Source organism: Schistocerca serialis, chromosome 2 (assembly GCF_023864345.2).
Source record: "Schistocerca serialis cubense isolate TAMUIC-IGC-003099 chromosome 2, iqSchSeri2.2, whole genome shotgun sequence".
NCBI lineage: Eukaryota > Metazoa > Arthropoda > Insecta > Orthoptera > Acrididae > Schistocerca > Schistocerca serialis.
The window spans coordinates 20,106,515-20,123,771 of NC_064639.1; the positions used below are offsets into that span (position 1 = coordinate 20,106,515).

A 17,257-nucleotide genomic window follows, 5' to 3' on the forward strand; every position below is an offset into this window, starting at 1 on the left:
ATTGTGGATTTGTGTGTTCTGATTATCTGTGATATTTCTGCAGCTACTAATTCTCTTGTCTAGTTTGCATTAAACTCTGGGGTGCCGAGTCTTTCTTGTTCCTGTAAAATGTCTCCTGATTCCGTTATTAGGTTTTCTATTGTTTTGTGTGATATGTTAGTGTTAATGTTGTGTTTTGGCCCTTTTTCTAGTAGGTTCTTTTCTTGTTCGGTAAGATTTATGTCAGGTAGGTTAACAATTCCGTCATGGAACTTATATTGTTGGTTGAGATTGTTTTTAGTGGGTGTGTTTGTGCTGTTGATTATTCTGTTGAGTTTTCTGTTTTGTTTCTCTCGTTTTTCTTGCATTACTTTCTGAATATATGCCTTTTCTCTCTCTGTTATTTCCTCAAAGTGAGCTGGTATTGTAAATTTGTTGGCCAAATCTAAATGTGTTTGGTAAAGTTTAGTGCTAAGCAACTACTTTTTAGCATATAATTCCCTAATTTCATGCTTTAGCCACAAAATCTCCACTTTCTGTTACACTTTCTTTGGTGCAGATGACATGCTATTCACAGAGTTTTTGATATAATATGGAATTACATTATTAGCTAGGCAATTTTTATTAAACTGTATATTGAGAGTTGTCTTCTGAAGCTTCATTAAAGTGTTCCTGTATTTGTTGTAGAGCTTGCTGGGGAATGCCTGGCTGGGTGACGAAATATCCATCATTTTGATTTGCAGCTCCTTGTATTGGCTGTGTTAGCAGTTAAAATTTTTGGGCGTGAGGCCCGCCAGGTGCCGGGAACCCACCTGGCACAAACCTTTTTTAACGCCAACAACTTCAGTATTCTGCAAACACTTCCTTCCCTATCCCAATGTAGCGCAACAATTCGTTCACTCTGATGCATCTGTCAGCAGTCACCAATTCGTTAACTCTCTGCACATTGTCTGGAGTGTGTGCAGTACGAGGCCTGCCGCTGCGAGGACAGTCCTCAATATTGCCGTGCCCGCTTTCGTCACGTAACCTGCTTGGCCACCGACTAACTGTACTGCGATTGACAGCAGCATCTCCGTACACCTTTTTCAATCTCTTGTGGATGTTTCCCACTGCCTCGTTTCCACAGCACAGGAATTCTATGACAGCACATTGCTTCTGACGAACGTCAAGTGTAGCAGCCATCTTGGAGACATGCTGTGACAGCGCCACTCACAGGAACAGATTGAACTAAGTTTGTAAACAAGTGGGAAGGTTTGTATCTACACACTGTAAAACTTTCACACATGCAGAATGAAAACTGTATTTTTACAGAAATAGTGTGCATTTCTTTTGGAGTGACCCCTGTAGTTCATTTATCTTGTAACTGATCTGTTACGAAACTTTTTGTTGTTATTGACATTTGCATAAATATGTGTTGTATCCATCTTGGATTATTATATTGTAGTTGATGACATTTGCCCAAATTTATATTATTATTATTATTACTATTGTTATTATGTTAACACTGAAGGCACCAATTGCACGTAAACATTTTCAGAGGTGGAATAAAACACATGTATTTTGTATTTGTATCTGGTGCCCTTACAACATAATGCATGCAGGTTTCCATTATGGTGGTTACAGAGGTTATTAATGTACCAGTGCTTCACATTTTCAATGGCTTATCTCAGGCTTACATTAACCTGTGATCTACCAGTGTTAATCACTTAAATATGTTACCTAGACAAATGTATTCCCGAAATTATATTACTCTACATCGATTACTTTTTGGTGTTGCAATTTTTTTTCCATCAGTATATATCACCAAAAATATTTTCTTTCTGCCATTACAAACTTACATATAAGTCATAATCTGTAAAACATCTCAGGGAAGTACTGAAGGCATTTTGATCTCATTTCCAGCAATAGGTAAAATGACTGACAAGAAAAGTTTGCGTGTATCACTCACAAATATTTTGTGTAATTGCCTGAGCTAAGACGAAACGAATTCCCTCGCCACTGTGAAATTAATACCATCGCCACAACAGGCGTAGGGCCACTCGACTACTGTGCTGACAGTCTACGCCTACGACACGTACAGTCTCCGTAACATTTCAAAGTAAAGTAGTACTGGTAATTGATGCAGGAATGCACTTCAGTTGTTTCAGACGAGTTCCAGTACCTCATATAATATTCAGAGAACAATTCAATGTTTGTGTAAAAAATATAGTCCTATAGCCAGCTGTACCATTTTCTTCTTCAGGGACTTCCATCAGATCTTACCACTAATCACAATAGGGACAACAGCAGATGAAGTCAGTGCACGTGCAATTGCGTTGGCACGGCATATTAAAATAACTCGAAAATTAATAAAATAAATGAGACATTAAAATAGCAAATGCAAAATTACAAAAAATTTTAAAATATAACACAAAATCATTCTTAAAAGTGTTGGAGTTCTCAGGAACAGTATATGTCAGTATCAGTATTGATAACGGGCAAAAACTGTCAATTTTTTTACAGAGCTCTCAGTGCCCAAGTCCTACTCACACAAAATCCAGCCATCCAGATATTTTTCCCTAAATGGTTGGCCACCTGGATCTTCCGCTTGGATCACTCTCATTTTTGGCAGTACCGAGGAGCACGTGCCATAAATCTGGACGAAATCAGTGGTGACGAGTAGGCGCAGTCCTTCGTGAGCTCGGATGACTGGATGACAGCTCCCTGCTGTTGCATCTCTGTGCCAGAGGTTATCGGTCACTGCGTGTGGCAAGTTGTGGCTCAACAACCCGTAACCGTGTGTTTCCAGTGGGTGATTGTACAGACGATGTCTGACTGTTACTCTGACCGAGGTGAGTCAGTTTGACCCGTGGGACGTCGAAAGAACTGTACTGGCAGGTGCATGTAGATAGACATAAAGTTCCCCGAGAAAGCCAACTAACAAAGTTTCAAAATTGAGCTTTAAGTGACAGCTCTAGGAATACACCACAACCCCCTATGTATCGCTGTGTCATTGGACTTGTAGGTACGAGAGACTAATTACAGTGTGTGCACACAGGCGTTTAAACAATTGTTCTTCCAGTGCACCAAATGATACTGGAATGGACAGAAGCACATGCAGTATAAAATCAAAGTAAGGAGAAAAATCAATATTACAAATAAATCACTGCACAAAAGAAAGAAAAACCACTGTGGCAACAAAATACATGGGGCTCACTATAATGGCTTTTCTCTTTTCTTTTAACTGACAGGACTGTAACAGTAAAACTGGTGCCATATTTCCAAAAATGTGTTATATATTCACTGAGCAAAATACCAACCAAAATACAAAAAAGTCACGAGCAATGGCTGTACGAGTTTGGATATCCAGAAAAATTCAGTGTAATTCTGGGTTACCATCTTCAGTTTACAGTCTTAGTATGATGCACTCTTATTTGACGACACCGAATCATCATCAAGTATTGAACACTGGTGACAAGAATTTGCTCAGGTCATACGTGTTGCAGTCTGACGCGGTCTACAGCATAACAATGTGCACTGTTCTAAACACATTTTCGCGAATGCCATTACGTCACCACTAGAACTGTGACTGAACTGTTCAGGTGTCAGTGGGAAATATGTGTAACTGTCTCACCCCTCATGTGTGCTGGTACTTCCAAAATAATACTGGCCAATTCTGCATTCGTGTGTGCACAATATCTGTATCTGTTGTGTATGTTATTACTTACATGCATTTTTTCCATTACAATAGAAGTTTTCATTTCATTCACTTAAAACATTGCCAATAATAGGGTTCTCTCCTCTGTTTTGTGCTTACGTGGGGTATGACGTGTATACTTACGGCTGACTAGAATTTTCCCCTTTGGCACCGGTACAGTACAAAAGAAAGTAAAAAATTAGGAGACCGTACAAAGAAACACAACAAGGAAGACGACGATGTTCGGACAACCGGGCTTAATAACCCGCAGCTTATTGCTGTGAAGGGAGGGCCGGTGGTGAAGCCGTAGTGAAACCACCTGCGCAGAGACTGCAATGCGGAGACGAGGGGAACAGAAGAACTGGCGGGCCGAGGTACGAGGACTGCAGCCTCGGCAGCAGCGTCAGCGGCCTCGTTTCCTGTCAGACCGACGAGACCGGGAACCCACGTATACGTGACGGTGGCTCCGTCAGGAGTGAGCGAGTGACAGCTTTCGTGGACCCGTCGCACTAAAGGATGGACAGTCTGCAGCACACAGAGGCTATGAAGGGCACTGAGAGACTCTGAGCAGATGACGCAATCGGAAAGCCTCTGTCGCCAGATGTACTGCGTTGTCTCATACGGGGAGGAGAGCTGTGCTGTAAATACTGAGCTGTGTTCCAGAAGCTGAAACTGAAAAATGTTGGTGCTAATGAGGAAGGCACACCTGACACCACGGTCACTCTAAGAGCAGTCAGTGTACACTGAGGTACTAATTCGAAGTTCTGTGCAAAGGTCATGATACCGAATGCAATAGGGCAAGGCCGGAGTAGTGTCCTTACGAGGCAAACGAAGGCTGAGGTGAACATTGACTGCCGCACGAAACCAAAGTGGTGAAGGGTATGCATAAACGAGACACCCACAGTCTAGTTTCTAATGGACGAGGTACCGGTACACACGGAGGTGTTCCGATCTGCTCCCCGGGAAGTACCACAGAGGACACGTAGGACATTGAGAGACTGCAGTGGGCAGCCAGGAAAGACACGTGAAACGAACAAGAAAGTTTCCTATTGAGCACGAGTGCCAGGAATTTCGTAGTTTCGACAAAATGAAGAGAAACAGGTCTGAGGTGTGAAGACGATAGAAGAAACCAATTGCACCGGCAGAAATTCATACAAACTGTTGTGTCAGTGAGAAACGAAAGCCACTGTTGATGCTCCACGAGTAAAAACAATCGAGATATCACAGAAGGTGCCGCTTGAGGAGGCGAGTCCGTGGAGAACTGCAATAGATGGCAAAATCGTCAACAAGTAGGGAGCCAGAGGTGCAGGGCAGTAGACAGGCCATTGTAGGGTATATGGTGATAGCAAAGAGGACGACGCTCAAGACGGAACCCAGAGGCACACCGTTTTCCTCGATAAAGTCGTCCGACAAGGCAGAACCCACACTTACTTTGAAAACTCAAACTTTTAAAAATTCCTGAAGCAAGTGGGGCATGCAATTACGGAAGCCCCACATGTAGAGAGTGTGGAGAATATCAGTCCTCCAGCAGGTGTGGTAGGCTTTCTCCAAATCGAAAAACACGGCCACAGTCTGGGATTTCCACAGAAAACTATTCACGACACAGGTGGACAAAGTGACAAGATGGTCAACTACAGAATGGTGCGCTCGAAAGCCACACAGTGCAGTGGTTAGTAAATTGCGAGACTCGAGCCACCGTACCAGCCGGACAGGAATCTTACATTCTGTCACCTTGCAAACCCTTGGTCCCAGAGAGCCATTGGAGGTTGGCCCACACAACCGAAGAGGGAGTAGAACTGTTAAAAGAACTACCAAAGAAAATCCAGGCATGTTCCCTAAGGGAGCGGAAAACGCACAGCAAGAGGGTAGACATCCAGCACGGAAGGGAGAAGATGTTGCAAAGGCTGGGGCCACATGGTAGCCAAGCATGAACTCACCAAAGAGCAGCAAGCCTCATGCGTGCGCGTGTGCGTGTGGGGGGGGAGATCATGCATAAATCACATTTGTATTCGTTGATGCAATGGCACAGGCTCCAGCAAGGTAGGCGATACATTAATGAGAAAGTCCAGATGATACGCTCCAGTTAACCTTTGTGGTAGCACTTATGACCCTATTAATCTAATGCCAAGCACACCTGCCCATAACTTGATTGAGAATTGGTGCTGACGCCCTCTTTCCTGAATTGCTTGAGGATTCAAAAAATGGTTCAAATGGCTTTGAGCACTACGGGACTTAACTTCTGAGGTCATCAGTCCCCTAGAACTACTTAAACCTAACTAACTGAAGGACATCACACACATCCATGCCCGAGGCAGGATTCGAACCTGCAACCGTAGCAGTCACGCGGCTCCAGACTGTAGCACCTAGAACCGCTCGACCACTCCGGCTGGCGCTTGAGGATTCACACCTGCCTATACATGCTGGTTATGGGAATTCACAACACCATCTCAAGTGAACCATGCCTCATTGGTAAATAAAATCTCTGATGTGAACAGTAGATCTGCGGCCCACTTCTGCAACAGCCACTGACAGAACCACCATCTGTCGTGATGATCCTGTGGCCTTAGGGCCTGAATGTGCTGTAGACGATATGGGTAAAGTAACTGTTCATGAAGTACTCCCCAGATAAGAGAATGAGACATGCCTTCTGCTGCAGCTAATCATGGCAACTAGTCCCAGGGGTTTCTTCCACCAAACGTAGTACAAGCTCCTCCTTGTCAGGTATTCAGACTCTGTGGGGCCTTCCACTGTCAGTCTTCTGAGGCGCAAGGATACCTGTGTCCCTCAGGCGCCGGAAAAGTCTGTCTAACAGCTTATCGGAAGCCATTTTGCACTTTAGATGCATTTCAGCATAGAGGGCAGGAGCTGACAGGCTATCTCCATTTGCTACACAGTAGCAGAATATCGTATCGGCCAGCTGACTTGTCGAGTAGCAGACTACCGTTGCTAACAAGTGGTGGAAGTGAGAAAATGTAAATGTACTATACCATTTGCACATACAAACAGTGCAATAACAGTAAATACATAAGTGAATCCGCATTTGGAAGAAGATAAAACACCGTGATACATACCCAGGGTTGACTGTAATGACAATAAGCACTCGAACATTATGAAAACTAATGCAGCCTACAACACAACTCTAACCACACAACTGGCTGCGGATCACTTAACGGTAAGACAACATAATACCATGCCGACACATTTGACAGGGCACCAATGCGATGACAGTGCTAATAACCACAACCGAGCATCGCGCAGCCATTCCTATAAACACGTCTATCTCAGAAAATATCGTTTGCAGACCAGTGTTTATTGTTTCTTTTTTTGATGATTACTACCACGTGTCGAAGTATCTGAAACTTTTTTAAACACGCTATATATATTTTGTAACAAACTTTTATCTAAAATTGTCAGTGCAGCTTAGTAGTCCAGGTGTTAATCATTACAGTGTAGTACGCCAGAGAACCGATTTAGTTTTTGTTAACTCCACTACAGATGTGCGAGAGGAAGTTTACCTCAGTGACAGAATTAAGCACAGCAATCTCGTCTTTAGGAATACAGACTAACTGCGAAATTGCTTGGCTAGGATATCCAGATTTACAGATTTTGCTTTGTGTATTGTAAAACAACATTGGTGCACTTCATTGGATAGGTTTTATTTATACTCTTTGCTAGGAAAAAATGAGTTTGTTAAATCTGCATTTTTATTTGGATTCCTACTCACTACATTTCAATTTCATTTTGTTTACAAATAAAAATGCCTAGGAAACAGTCAAGTCTTTCTGATTACACCAGAATGGCTAATAGACAGGTCTATGCCATCTGAAGAACCCAATAAAGATCATGACGCGAGACTCACTTCGGGTTGAGAACATCAGGCTTTGACTAGCTCTTTGGAAGTTCCTTTCAAGAAACATAACTCCGATCGGGAGTGTTGTGCATTATCTCGCACCTCTGACCTCTTCACTCACACAGGCTTTAAGTTACTCGTCCCCCATGTAACATCGTACAAACAGAAAATTTGACGGGAATCGGCACAAACGAGGGACTTCTTACACCAAAAATCCCACTTATTCTTATCAGTTTATCACTTCCCTTTAAATGTGTGCAATTCACGGTTATGCCAGACCACAAACAAAACACAACACCAGATGCTGCGTGATGCGGGTGTGGACCTTGGCGTCAGTCGCTTTTTGCACGGGCAGCTTTATATGGCTCTCTCCTGTGTTAGTGAAGCAAACAGTCTCTTTGTGCATGTCCCCAATCACACTGCTTCAAACACTGTATACAAAAAAGTCTGATTAGTAAAAAATATGTATGTGGGCAACACCAAGCTTGTCACCTAGTCAAATAATGAAAACAAACAAAAAATATATATACAATCAGTAAATAAGATACTTTGATTTCCACAGAGCAGTTATCAGTGTACAAGGGGGGTCCCAGAAGAAACCGGATTGTTGTCATAAAAAATTTATTGATGAACCTTTTTACAAAATTACTTCAGTCACCTTCAAAATACTCTCCATTACATGTGATGCACTTGTCAAGTCTCTTTTCCCACTGTTGGAAGCATGTTTGGAACTCTTCAACTGTGATATTGTCCAGTGCCCTTTGCGAAGCTGTTTTTACTTTGTGGAAATAGGAAAAAGTCGCACGGGGCTAGGTCCGGCGAATACGGAGTGTGAGGAATGACAGACCACCTCTGAGATGCCAAATAGTGGGTCATTCGTAAGGCCGTGTGTACTGGAGCATTGTGGTGATGCAGAAACCAGTCACCTGATCGCCAAAGTTCTGGGCATTTCCTCTGCACATCCTCTTGCAGACGCCTTAAAACATCCAAGTAAAAGTGCTGGTTAACAGTCTGGCCAGGGGGTACGAATTCCCGGTGCACAATTCCACGGACACCAAAAAAGACAGTGATCAGCATCTTCACATTTGACCTCACTCGCCTCGCTTTTTTTGGTCTGGGAGAGTTGGGAGTCCTCCACTGGCTTGACGCTTGCTCGGTTTCTGAGTCATACCTGTAACACCAACTCTCATCCCCTGTAATGACTATGTTCAAGAAGTCTGGACCACGTGCAGTCTCTGTTTTCAAGTCCTGACACACATTCATGCAGATGGTTTTTTGCTCCTGTGTGATAAGGCACGGAATAAATTTAGCAGCAATGCGTCTCATGTGCAAATCCTCACTCAAAATCCGCTGGCACGAGCTCCAACTGATTCCTGTCTCAGCTGAAATTTGGTCGATCGTTTGGCGATGATCCTCGTTGATCTTTTGGCGGACCTTTTCAATGTTCTCCTCATTTCGCGATGTTGAAGGGCGTCCAGAATGAACTCGGTCTTCAACACACATCTCACCATGTTTAAAGTGCCCAAACCACCCGTAAACCTGTGTGCGGCTCATAGCGTCGTCCTGGAAAGCTTCCTGAAGCATTTGGTGTGTCTCCATTGCAGCTTTTTTAAGCAGGAAACAAAATTTCACACACACTCTTTGTTCTTTTAAAGTTGCCATAATGACTTTGCAGAGGTAACCCGCCAACAGTGAGAGAAACACAATACCAGACTTGCACGTTCAGCTCTACACTGGCGCCATCTGCACAGCTGTTTCATGGAGGTCTGTACTAACGCCATCTAGTGTGAGAACCTTTATGTCTACGAGTGACAGCGAACTCGGAGTCCGGTTTCTTTTGGGTCCCCCCTCGTACATCAAGTATAATACTAACAAGTAATATCTTGGACCTCTTCCTAGATAAACTTCCCAGTACATTGACAACATTATGACTTTCCATCTCACATGAAACTGTCTAATGTCTTTCCATCTAACATTAAACTATCTTACTGGCAGATTTCAAGAGATCAATCAATAAAGAGAATCCAGAATGGAATGTATCAATATTATGACAATGATAGTTGCTACTCACCACATAGCAAAGTGTGTGTTAGAGTCGCGATTCTTTGTGACACACAGAATGGCCACCAGAGAGTGTTAATCTCGTTCGTGCTTCACGTTGTTATCGGCCCGGAAGGATATATAAGGGGCATAAACAGTGTCAGAAGTCGAGTAATCTCTGAGGAGGACACAGATCCTGTGAGACAGCGCTATCAGCACGTGACAAAGTTTGAAAGAAACTGCCGGCCGGCTAGTCGAGTCGTGCAGTACAGAGATTTGCCGGTCAGTCACGTGTGACAGTGGCCCGATGTCCGAGTGCGTGGGAACGTGAGGGCAGACATACTAGTCTAGTTTCTGGCCAACCACAATCAGGGTTGCCACAAGTTTCCCCAAGTGAAATTCCCTGATATTTCCCCGATTTCCACACAAGTTTTAGCATTTTTCCCTGACAAATTTTGAGGTATCGAGGGTAAGTTAAAACTTAAGTCGACAACCCGTCATTGCCACAGTGGTACAAGAAATAATAGTGTAAACGAGGAAATATCTAAAAAAGCTTGCAAGCAGATGGCGTTTCCCAATGTGAGCAAAAATCTTAAGTACTAACATTAATATATTTTGTAATGAACTGTTTTTAGATGGAGAAAGCAAGCCACACGGTACGTGTGTCTCATTAAGACCACAATATTATTTCATTTCAATGAAATGAAACACATTCGGTGACAAAAGTACGCATTTCCTCAGAGTCGCAAGACAGATTTAAAATAGGTTCACTGACTTTGGAAATAACCTCAGAAAAAAGTAGGCCTCTCAAAAGAAGTGTATAAGAAGGGGAAGAATTGTGTAAATCAGCACAGTAGGTGACCACCAATACAATGTCGGTTCTACTACGTTCGTTATTGTCAATTATTAGCCACTGCGTTATATCTATTATTTTACAGGTATTTCGAAAAATACACGAGTAAGTGGCATACAAACTACCAGCGACTGACACAATTTTCTTCTTCTCATTGTCCGTACTTTCTAATATGTTACCTACTTTTGAAGTGCAAAAATGTACTAGAATAAATAAAACGTCTATAAAACGCGACACTGTACAATGTGCTTGTGGTGAGACAGTTGCAGTTCCTGAAATCCATCGCCCGTGGCCTCTGGCCCGCCGAAGAGCACCGCAGTCCCGGTCCACGGATAAACCATGAAAATTCGCTGCGTTTAAACCACGCACAGGAGTCGACCGGCCTGCGGGCGGGTCGGTGGGAGTAGATCTGACGAGCAGGGCTCGCACACCAGGGGGGATCGAGCGGCTTCGGGTCGGCGAGCCTCACCTGTTACAGGTACCCACACAAATCCAGCTATTCACGAACCGCAGACAGCGTGTCGACGAAATGAGACTGGGGCGATCGATCTGCACGACAGGTAATTTGTTCGATTACTCTGAGAATCGATAATGATGAGGATAGGTAGCAACTCACTGTAAAGATGATTGCCGAGGCACCGACAGGACGTATAAAAGACAATTGTCCTCTCACAACTAAATTTTCAGCCGTAGCTTTTGTCAGAAAACAAGAGCGCGCGCACACACACACACACACACACACACACACACACACACACACACACAAACAATCACATAGACACAACAAGTGCACACATGTTGTTGTTGTGGTCTTCAGTCGTGAGACTGGTTTGATGCAGCTCTCCATGCTACTCTATCCTGTGCAAGCTTCTTCATCTTCCAATACCTACTGCAACCTACATCCTTCTGAATCTGCTTAGTGTATTCATCTCTTGGTCTCCCTCTACCATTTTTACCCTCCACGCTGCCCTCCAACACTAAATTTGTGATCCCTTGATGCCTCAGAACATGTCCTACCAACCAGTCCCTTCTTCTTGTCAAGTTGTGCCACATGCTCCTCTTCTCCCCAATCCTATTCAATACCTCCTCATTGGTTATGTGATCTACCCATCTAATCTTCAGCATTCTTCTGTAGCACCACATTTGAAAAGCTTCTATTCTCTTTTTGTCTAAACTACTTATCGTCCACGTTTCACTTCCATACATGGCTACAATCCATACGAATACTTTCAGAAACGACTTCCTGACACTTAAATCTATACTCGATGTTAACAAATTTCTCTGCTTCAGAAACGCTTACATTGCCATTGTCAGTCTACATTTTATATCCTCTCTACTTCGACTATCATTAGTTATTCTGCTCCCCAAATAGCAAAACTCATTTACTACTTTAAGCGTCTCATTTTCTAATCTAATTCCCTCAGCATCACCCGACTTAATTCGACTACATTCCATTATCCTCGTTTTGCTTTTGTTGATGTTCATCTTATACCCTCCTTTCAAGACACTGTCCATTCCGTTCAACTGCTCTTCCAAGTCCTTTGCTGTCTCTGACAGAATTACAATGTCATCAGGGAACCTCAAAGTTTTTATTTCTTCTCCATGGATTTTAATACCTACTCTGAACATTTCTTTTGTTTCCTTTACTGCTTGCTCAATATACAGATTGAATAACATCGGGGAGAGGCTACAATCCTGTCTCACTCCCTTCCCAACCACTGCTTCTCTTTCATGCCCCTCGACTCTTATAACTGCCATCTGGTTTCTGTACAAATTGTAAATAGTCTTTCGCTCCCTGTATTTTACCCCTGCCACCTTCAGAATTTAAAAGAGAGTATTCCAGTCAACATTGTTAAAAGTTTTCTCTAAGTCTACAAATGCTAGAAACGTAGGTTTGCCTTTTCTTAATCTTTCTTCTAAGATAAGCCGTGTTCCAATATCCAAACTGATCTTTTACAAGGTCGGCTTCTACCAGTTTTTGCATTCGTCTGTAAATAATTGGTGTTAGTATTTTGCAGCTGTGGCTTATTAAACTGATTGTTCGGTAATTTTCACATATGTCAACACCTGCTTTCTTTGGGATTGGAATTATTATATTCTTCTTGAAGTCTGAGGGAATTTCGCCTGTCTCATACATCTTGCTCACCAGATGGTAGAGTTTTGTCAGGACTGGCTCTCCCAAGGCTGTCAGTAGTTCTAATGGAATGTTGCCTACTCCCGGGGCCTTGTTTCGACACACGACCACTGTCTAAGGCCACTGCGTCTACAGTCTCTGAGAATCAGATCCGAACAAACCACTCCTCACGCCTCCTGTCGGGAGCTCCTAGGCTGGCGACAAAAAGTAGTGGCAGCACTGACTGCGAGCTGAGGGGAGTGGTAGGAAGGGGAGGGGGGGAGTGGGGAAGAAGTGCACACACATACTCAGCCACATCTGGCCATCGACGATGCGTGACACCTCAGCAAACAAACCATTTCATCTACTGAGACGAAAACGAGATTTTTCCAGTGTTTTGTTTGTTCAGATTCCCCTGATGTGTTTGGAATTTCCCCGATTTCCAGAACCTGTGGCAAATCTGACATCTGACTGCCACAAGTTAGGATCACCCTGTGCATTGAGCACGAGCACACGTGACCCCTTCTCAGCTGCATCTGCCGCCTGGGACACTGGGGAACTGCTCTCCCGTGCACGGGATGCCGTTACACAAATTACAACGGTTGTACGTAGAAGAAAATAATTTAACATTACTCTTTAGTGACATAGTCCAAACATGCAGCTGAAGAAAATAATCTTGTCTTTAATCCATCCTAAATTACAAACAGACAAGATATAATACTCATATTACGCAGCTGTGGTTATACAAAGTAAATTTTACTTTAATGGTCTATAGTTCACCAGATAATGCTTCACATATTTTATTTAAGTTAAATAATCTTACACCACATTTACACTGAAATAATCCTTTATTTGTTCCTTCTTGTAACATTAATTTTTTTTCACATCTGGAAACAGAAATACTCTTTAGATGCACTACTTTAAAATCTTTGATCCAACCAATTTCACTTTACCACTTACTTATCTTCATACCCGACAGTGACTTATCAGCCAAAAATTGGTTTGTGTAACAAATAATAAATGCTGTACAGTATTACACTAGTGATGTGTGGTTCATTCGTAAAAGAGTCTGTCGTGTATTTTAATCACAAAGTGGTTCCTCCAAATGAAATTTAATATTTAAAAATGGTATCTAGCAGTATCCTGATAAATATAATTAACACTTAAAATAACAAGGTAGCAGTCCTCATTTATTATTGTTTCACAGGTTTATAAAAACAAAGAAGTTTTTAAATTCGACTTACTGCAAAAAAACATTGTCAGTGCTATTTATGAATTGCTACCTGATCTGTGTAGCCATTTTATCATTTAAAAAATTTGTTTCATTGTGAATCCATTGTTGTTACAACAAGAATCAAACATTATTGCAGATTATTACAGCAGGTATTCAAACAACATTACTGTTTCTTCTACACATTTCTAAAATTATTTGTTATATTCCTTCAAAACAGTTTCCGCTTATGTTGACAAGTACTGAGAATTGTACTTTCCTATAAATTTCACATCATTTTTATACATACAGATATAGTGCTCTCAACCTCTCTCACTGTCACTGCCGCCGACGCTACTATCACTGTCGCCGTCTTCGTCACTCTCCGAACGGTCGTCCACCGCTTCGTCTGCTTCGCCGGGCCCTACATCCTCGAGTGCCTCGAAGTAGAAAGGCTGTAGCTCAGCGTGGACCGTGCCGCGGATTACGAGATTGGGCATCTGCTCGGTCAGCCCGTCTGTGGCTCTGGGGTCACCTCGGCACCCTTCGACACTCAGCTCCCTGTGACAGGAACGGGAGCACTGCTGTTACTGTGACAAACTGAGATCCTTCTGTACTGTGAATGTTTGTACAACAGTATTAAGTATATCTCCACTTCTTAAAACCTCATCAAGTTTTGACACTGCCTTTTTACCAAGCAGCAAGCGTCTCCACAATATCGAGAGATGCTCGCTGCTTGATAAAAAGTAAGACCTTGACGAGGTTTTAAGGTGTAGAGATATAATTTTAGCAACAAAGATCTATATTGTAAGGGCTACAGTCTTTCCAGTTGTTATATACAGATGTGAGACCTGGACCATTACAAATGTGGAACGAATGGTGAAGAATAAACTGCTTTGAGTTGTGATGTTGGAGGAAACTCCTTAGAGCCCCGTGGACTTCAAAGAGAATGAATAGGTTAACATTAGAGCAAATAAAACCAGAGCACTCCCTGGAAGGTCTGATGCTAAAACAAAACCTGACCTACTTTGGAGACATCATGAGAAGATATGTTTCACTGCAAAAAACTCTAATGGTGAGGAAAGGCACTAGAAGAAGAGGACGTCAGAAGGTGAAATGAATCAATCGCATCACAGAAGTAATCTGCTCCAACCTGGAAAGCCTACAGGAGAAAGTGCAGGACAAAAGAAATTGGCATGCTTTGGTTCATGTGATCACAGAGAATTGGAACTGTCTAGACAAATAGAAATAGAAAGAGAGAGAGCGAGAGAGAGAGAGAGAGAGAGAGAGAGAGAGAGAGAGAGAGAGAGAGAGAGAGAGAGATTGTTACAAAATTCTAATAACGTACATGAAAATTCATATTTACTCAGAGAAAAAAAATCTTTAGGTAAGTGAAAAAGGAGGTGTGGCAGGAGCGACCGTGCACGGAGAGGGGGAGGGGGGGGGGGGTGCCAGCATGGTGGGATGGATAGGGACAGTGGTGGCGTAGGAGAGAAATTGGGGAAATTGATGGCATGGGGGGGGGGGGGGGGGGGGATAGAGAGGTGCGGCCGCAATGATTTGCAAAGATATAAAGCTACTGGAATTTGTTGTTCTTAATTTCACAATCCTTGGATTGTATAAATAACATGGGGAAAGTACTCAATTCTATGAATTTTGGAGAACATTCTCAAGTTCACACAAATAAAACAAAGTGAGTATGTACTTCACCTGAGTGTGTTCTCAGCTTGAGTAAATGAGTGGGTAACCTTGCTCAACATGAAGAACATTCTCTGATTTCATACGAATAAACACAGCGAAGTTTCTCACGAGCAGAGAAAATTCTCCCCTTTTTGATATGAGCTCTGTAACATAAATCAGGCTGATTAAATTCTGCAGACATTAAGTCTTACCAAGTTTTTTTAGTAAATTTAATAAATCTATGTTGCTCAGATGGAAAAAGAAAGATATACGTAACCCGAAGACATATTGAGTAGAGTAACTGTGTAAGTTTATATGGGTTTAACAGTAAAAACATTATTAGGGTGGTGAACTTATTTCCCAAATATCATGAAGAAAAAATGAAAACATTTTTGTGCTATTTACGAGACCCAAGTTTTCCCGAGTGGTGTATGGTAAGACCAGGTACAAACCAGACAAATATGTCACTGACCTTTTCAGATGTTCATCATATTTTCGCACAGCACAGATGTTCCATTTTGCTATGCTAGAAATAAGTAGGCAAATCATAAAAATTAAAAACAGGTTTATTACAAACCTAGTGAACTGTTTCTCATAACAAAACCACAAGATGACCACTTAAGTACTTGACGTGCCAACAGAATATTATGTGCCATTTAATCGAGATTACCACGTGTCAGAACACACTCGTTTTACAATCCGGAGTAGATGATAATGTGACGTATTGTTAAAATTTCATTCGCATAATGCGTTCACCTAACATCAATAAAAAAAAGTTCCCTGCATGTCGAAAATTTGTCAAGATTATCAGAAAATGTATTTTCATAAACCATCCATAATCTTCTTAATAATCTGTTGCCGCACAAAAAAGTGAAAACAAAATGAAATTTTATGCAACTCTTCCCAAACACAGTGATGCTACAGTTCCATATTCGTACACTGAATAGTTTGCATATTTCAGCAAGCTGAACGAAATGCAAGATAAAGAGTACGTTCTGTGCCCGGTGCAGACAACACAATGCGGAGAACAGATTCGAGCAGGTGGTGAGATAGTGAGAATGAACTCCCTCATCAGAAAATATGCTTTGAATATTTTGTTCATACGATATAAAGAACTTCCTCAGAGCACGTTCTTTCACTCAGAAAATCTTCTCCAAAGAATGTTCTCTTTTTTATCCATACGACCTCTTTAGTGTTTGCACCCTTATTCACTTCCTACAAAGCCAACAACTTCTCCTCTCCACTCCAGAATCACCTGTTCTAAGCATCCTCAAGACTTTCTTCCTCTCCTCCATTACAGATAACTCAGTAGGCTTCAGTCCACACTGTCATCGACAGCCCGATTGCACCACACGGGCCACACCTCCAAAAGACTATCGGAATTGGTCCTTCACACTGTGTACGGTAAGAAGATTGGTGATGAGGAATGTGGAACAGGTAAAACGAAGCAGATGCCATCCCCAGAGCCCAACACTGACTTCTCGGTGGTTTTGTCCGGGCCAGGCAAGTTGCAGGAGGGACCATCAGAGGAAGAAATACTTGAAGGAACTGCAAAAGAAATCAGCAGAACTACAGCATCGGCACACTTCAGGGAAGCAATGACATAAGAGTTTTAAGACTGTACATATAACACCGTATCAATGTAAGCTGGCTTCAGCTACTAATTCAGATGTTAAAGGCATCAGTGCGAAGGATATTCTTGTATTACTAAATAAGTCATTTAGTGGAGCTCCAAACTTAGGGATTTCACAGACAATGTGAATGCAGGATTTCAAGTAGTCCAATCAGATGACAAACCATTGCTACTTCACAATATAAGTCTAAAATTATGGCAAAAGCTACAGCAAAATTAACTG

The 17,257-nt window shown here is 42.3% G+C and overlaps 1 protein-coding gene across 1 annotated transcript in view; it reads right to left on the reverse strand.

Annotated features, from left to right (window-relative positions):
- Nucleotides 1–13,680: 13,680 nt before the first annotated feature.
- The window catches only part of LOC126456741 (uncharacterized), a 137,663-nt gene continuing 134,086 nt past the window's right edge, over nt 13,681–17,257 (reverse strand). The window contains exon 7 of the mRNA XM_050092486.1: nt 13,681–14,282. Coding sequence (XP_049948443.1) covers nt 14,045–14,282 — 238 coding nt within the window. The 3' untranslated portion in view covers nt 13,681–14,044. The remainder of the gene's footprint in view (nt 14,283–17,257) is intronic.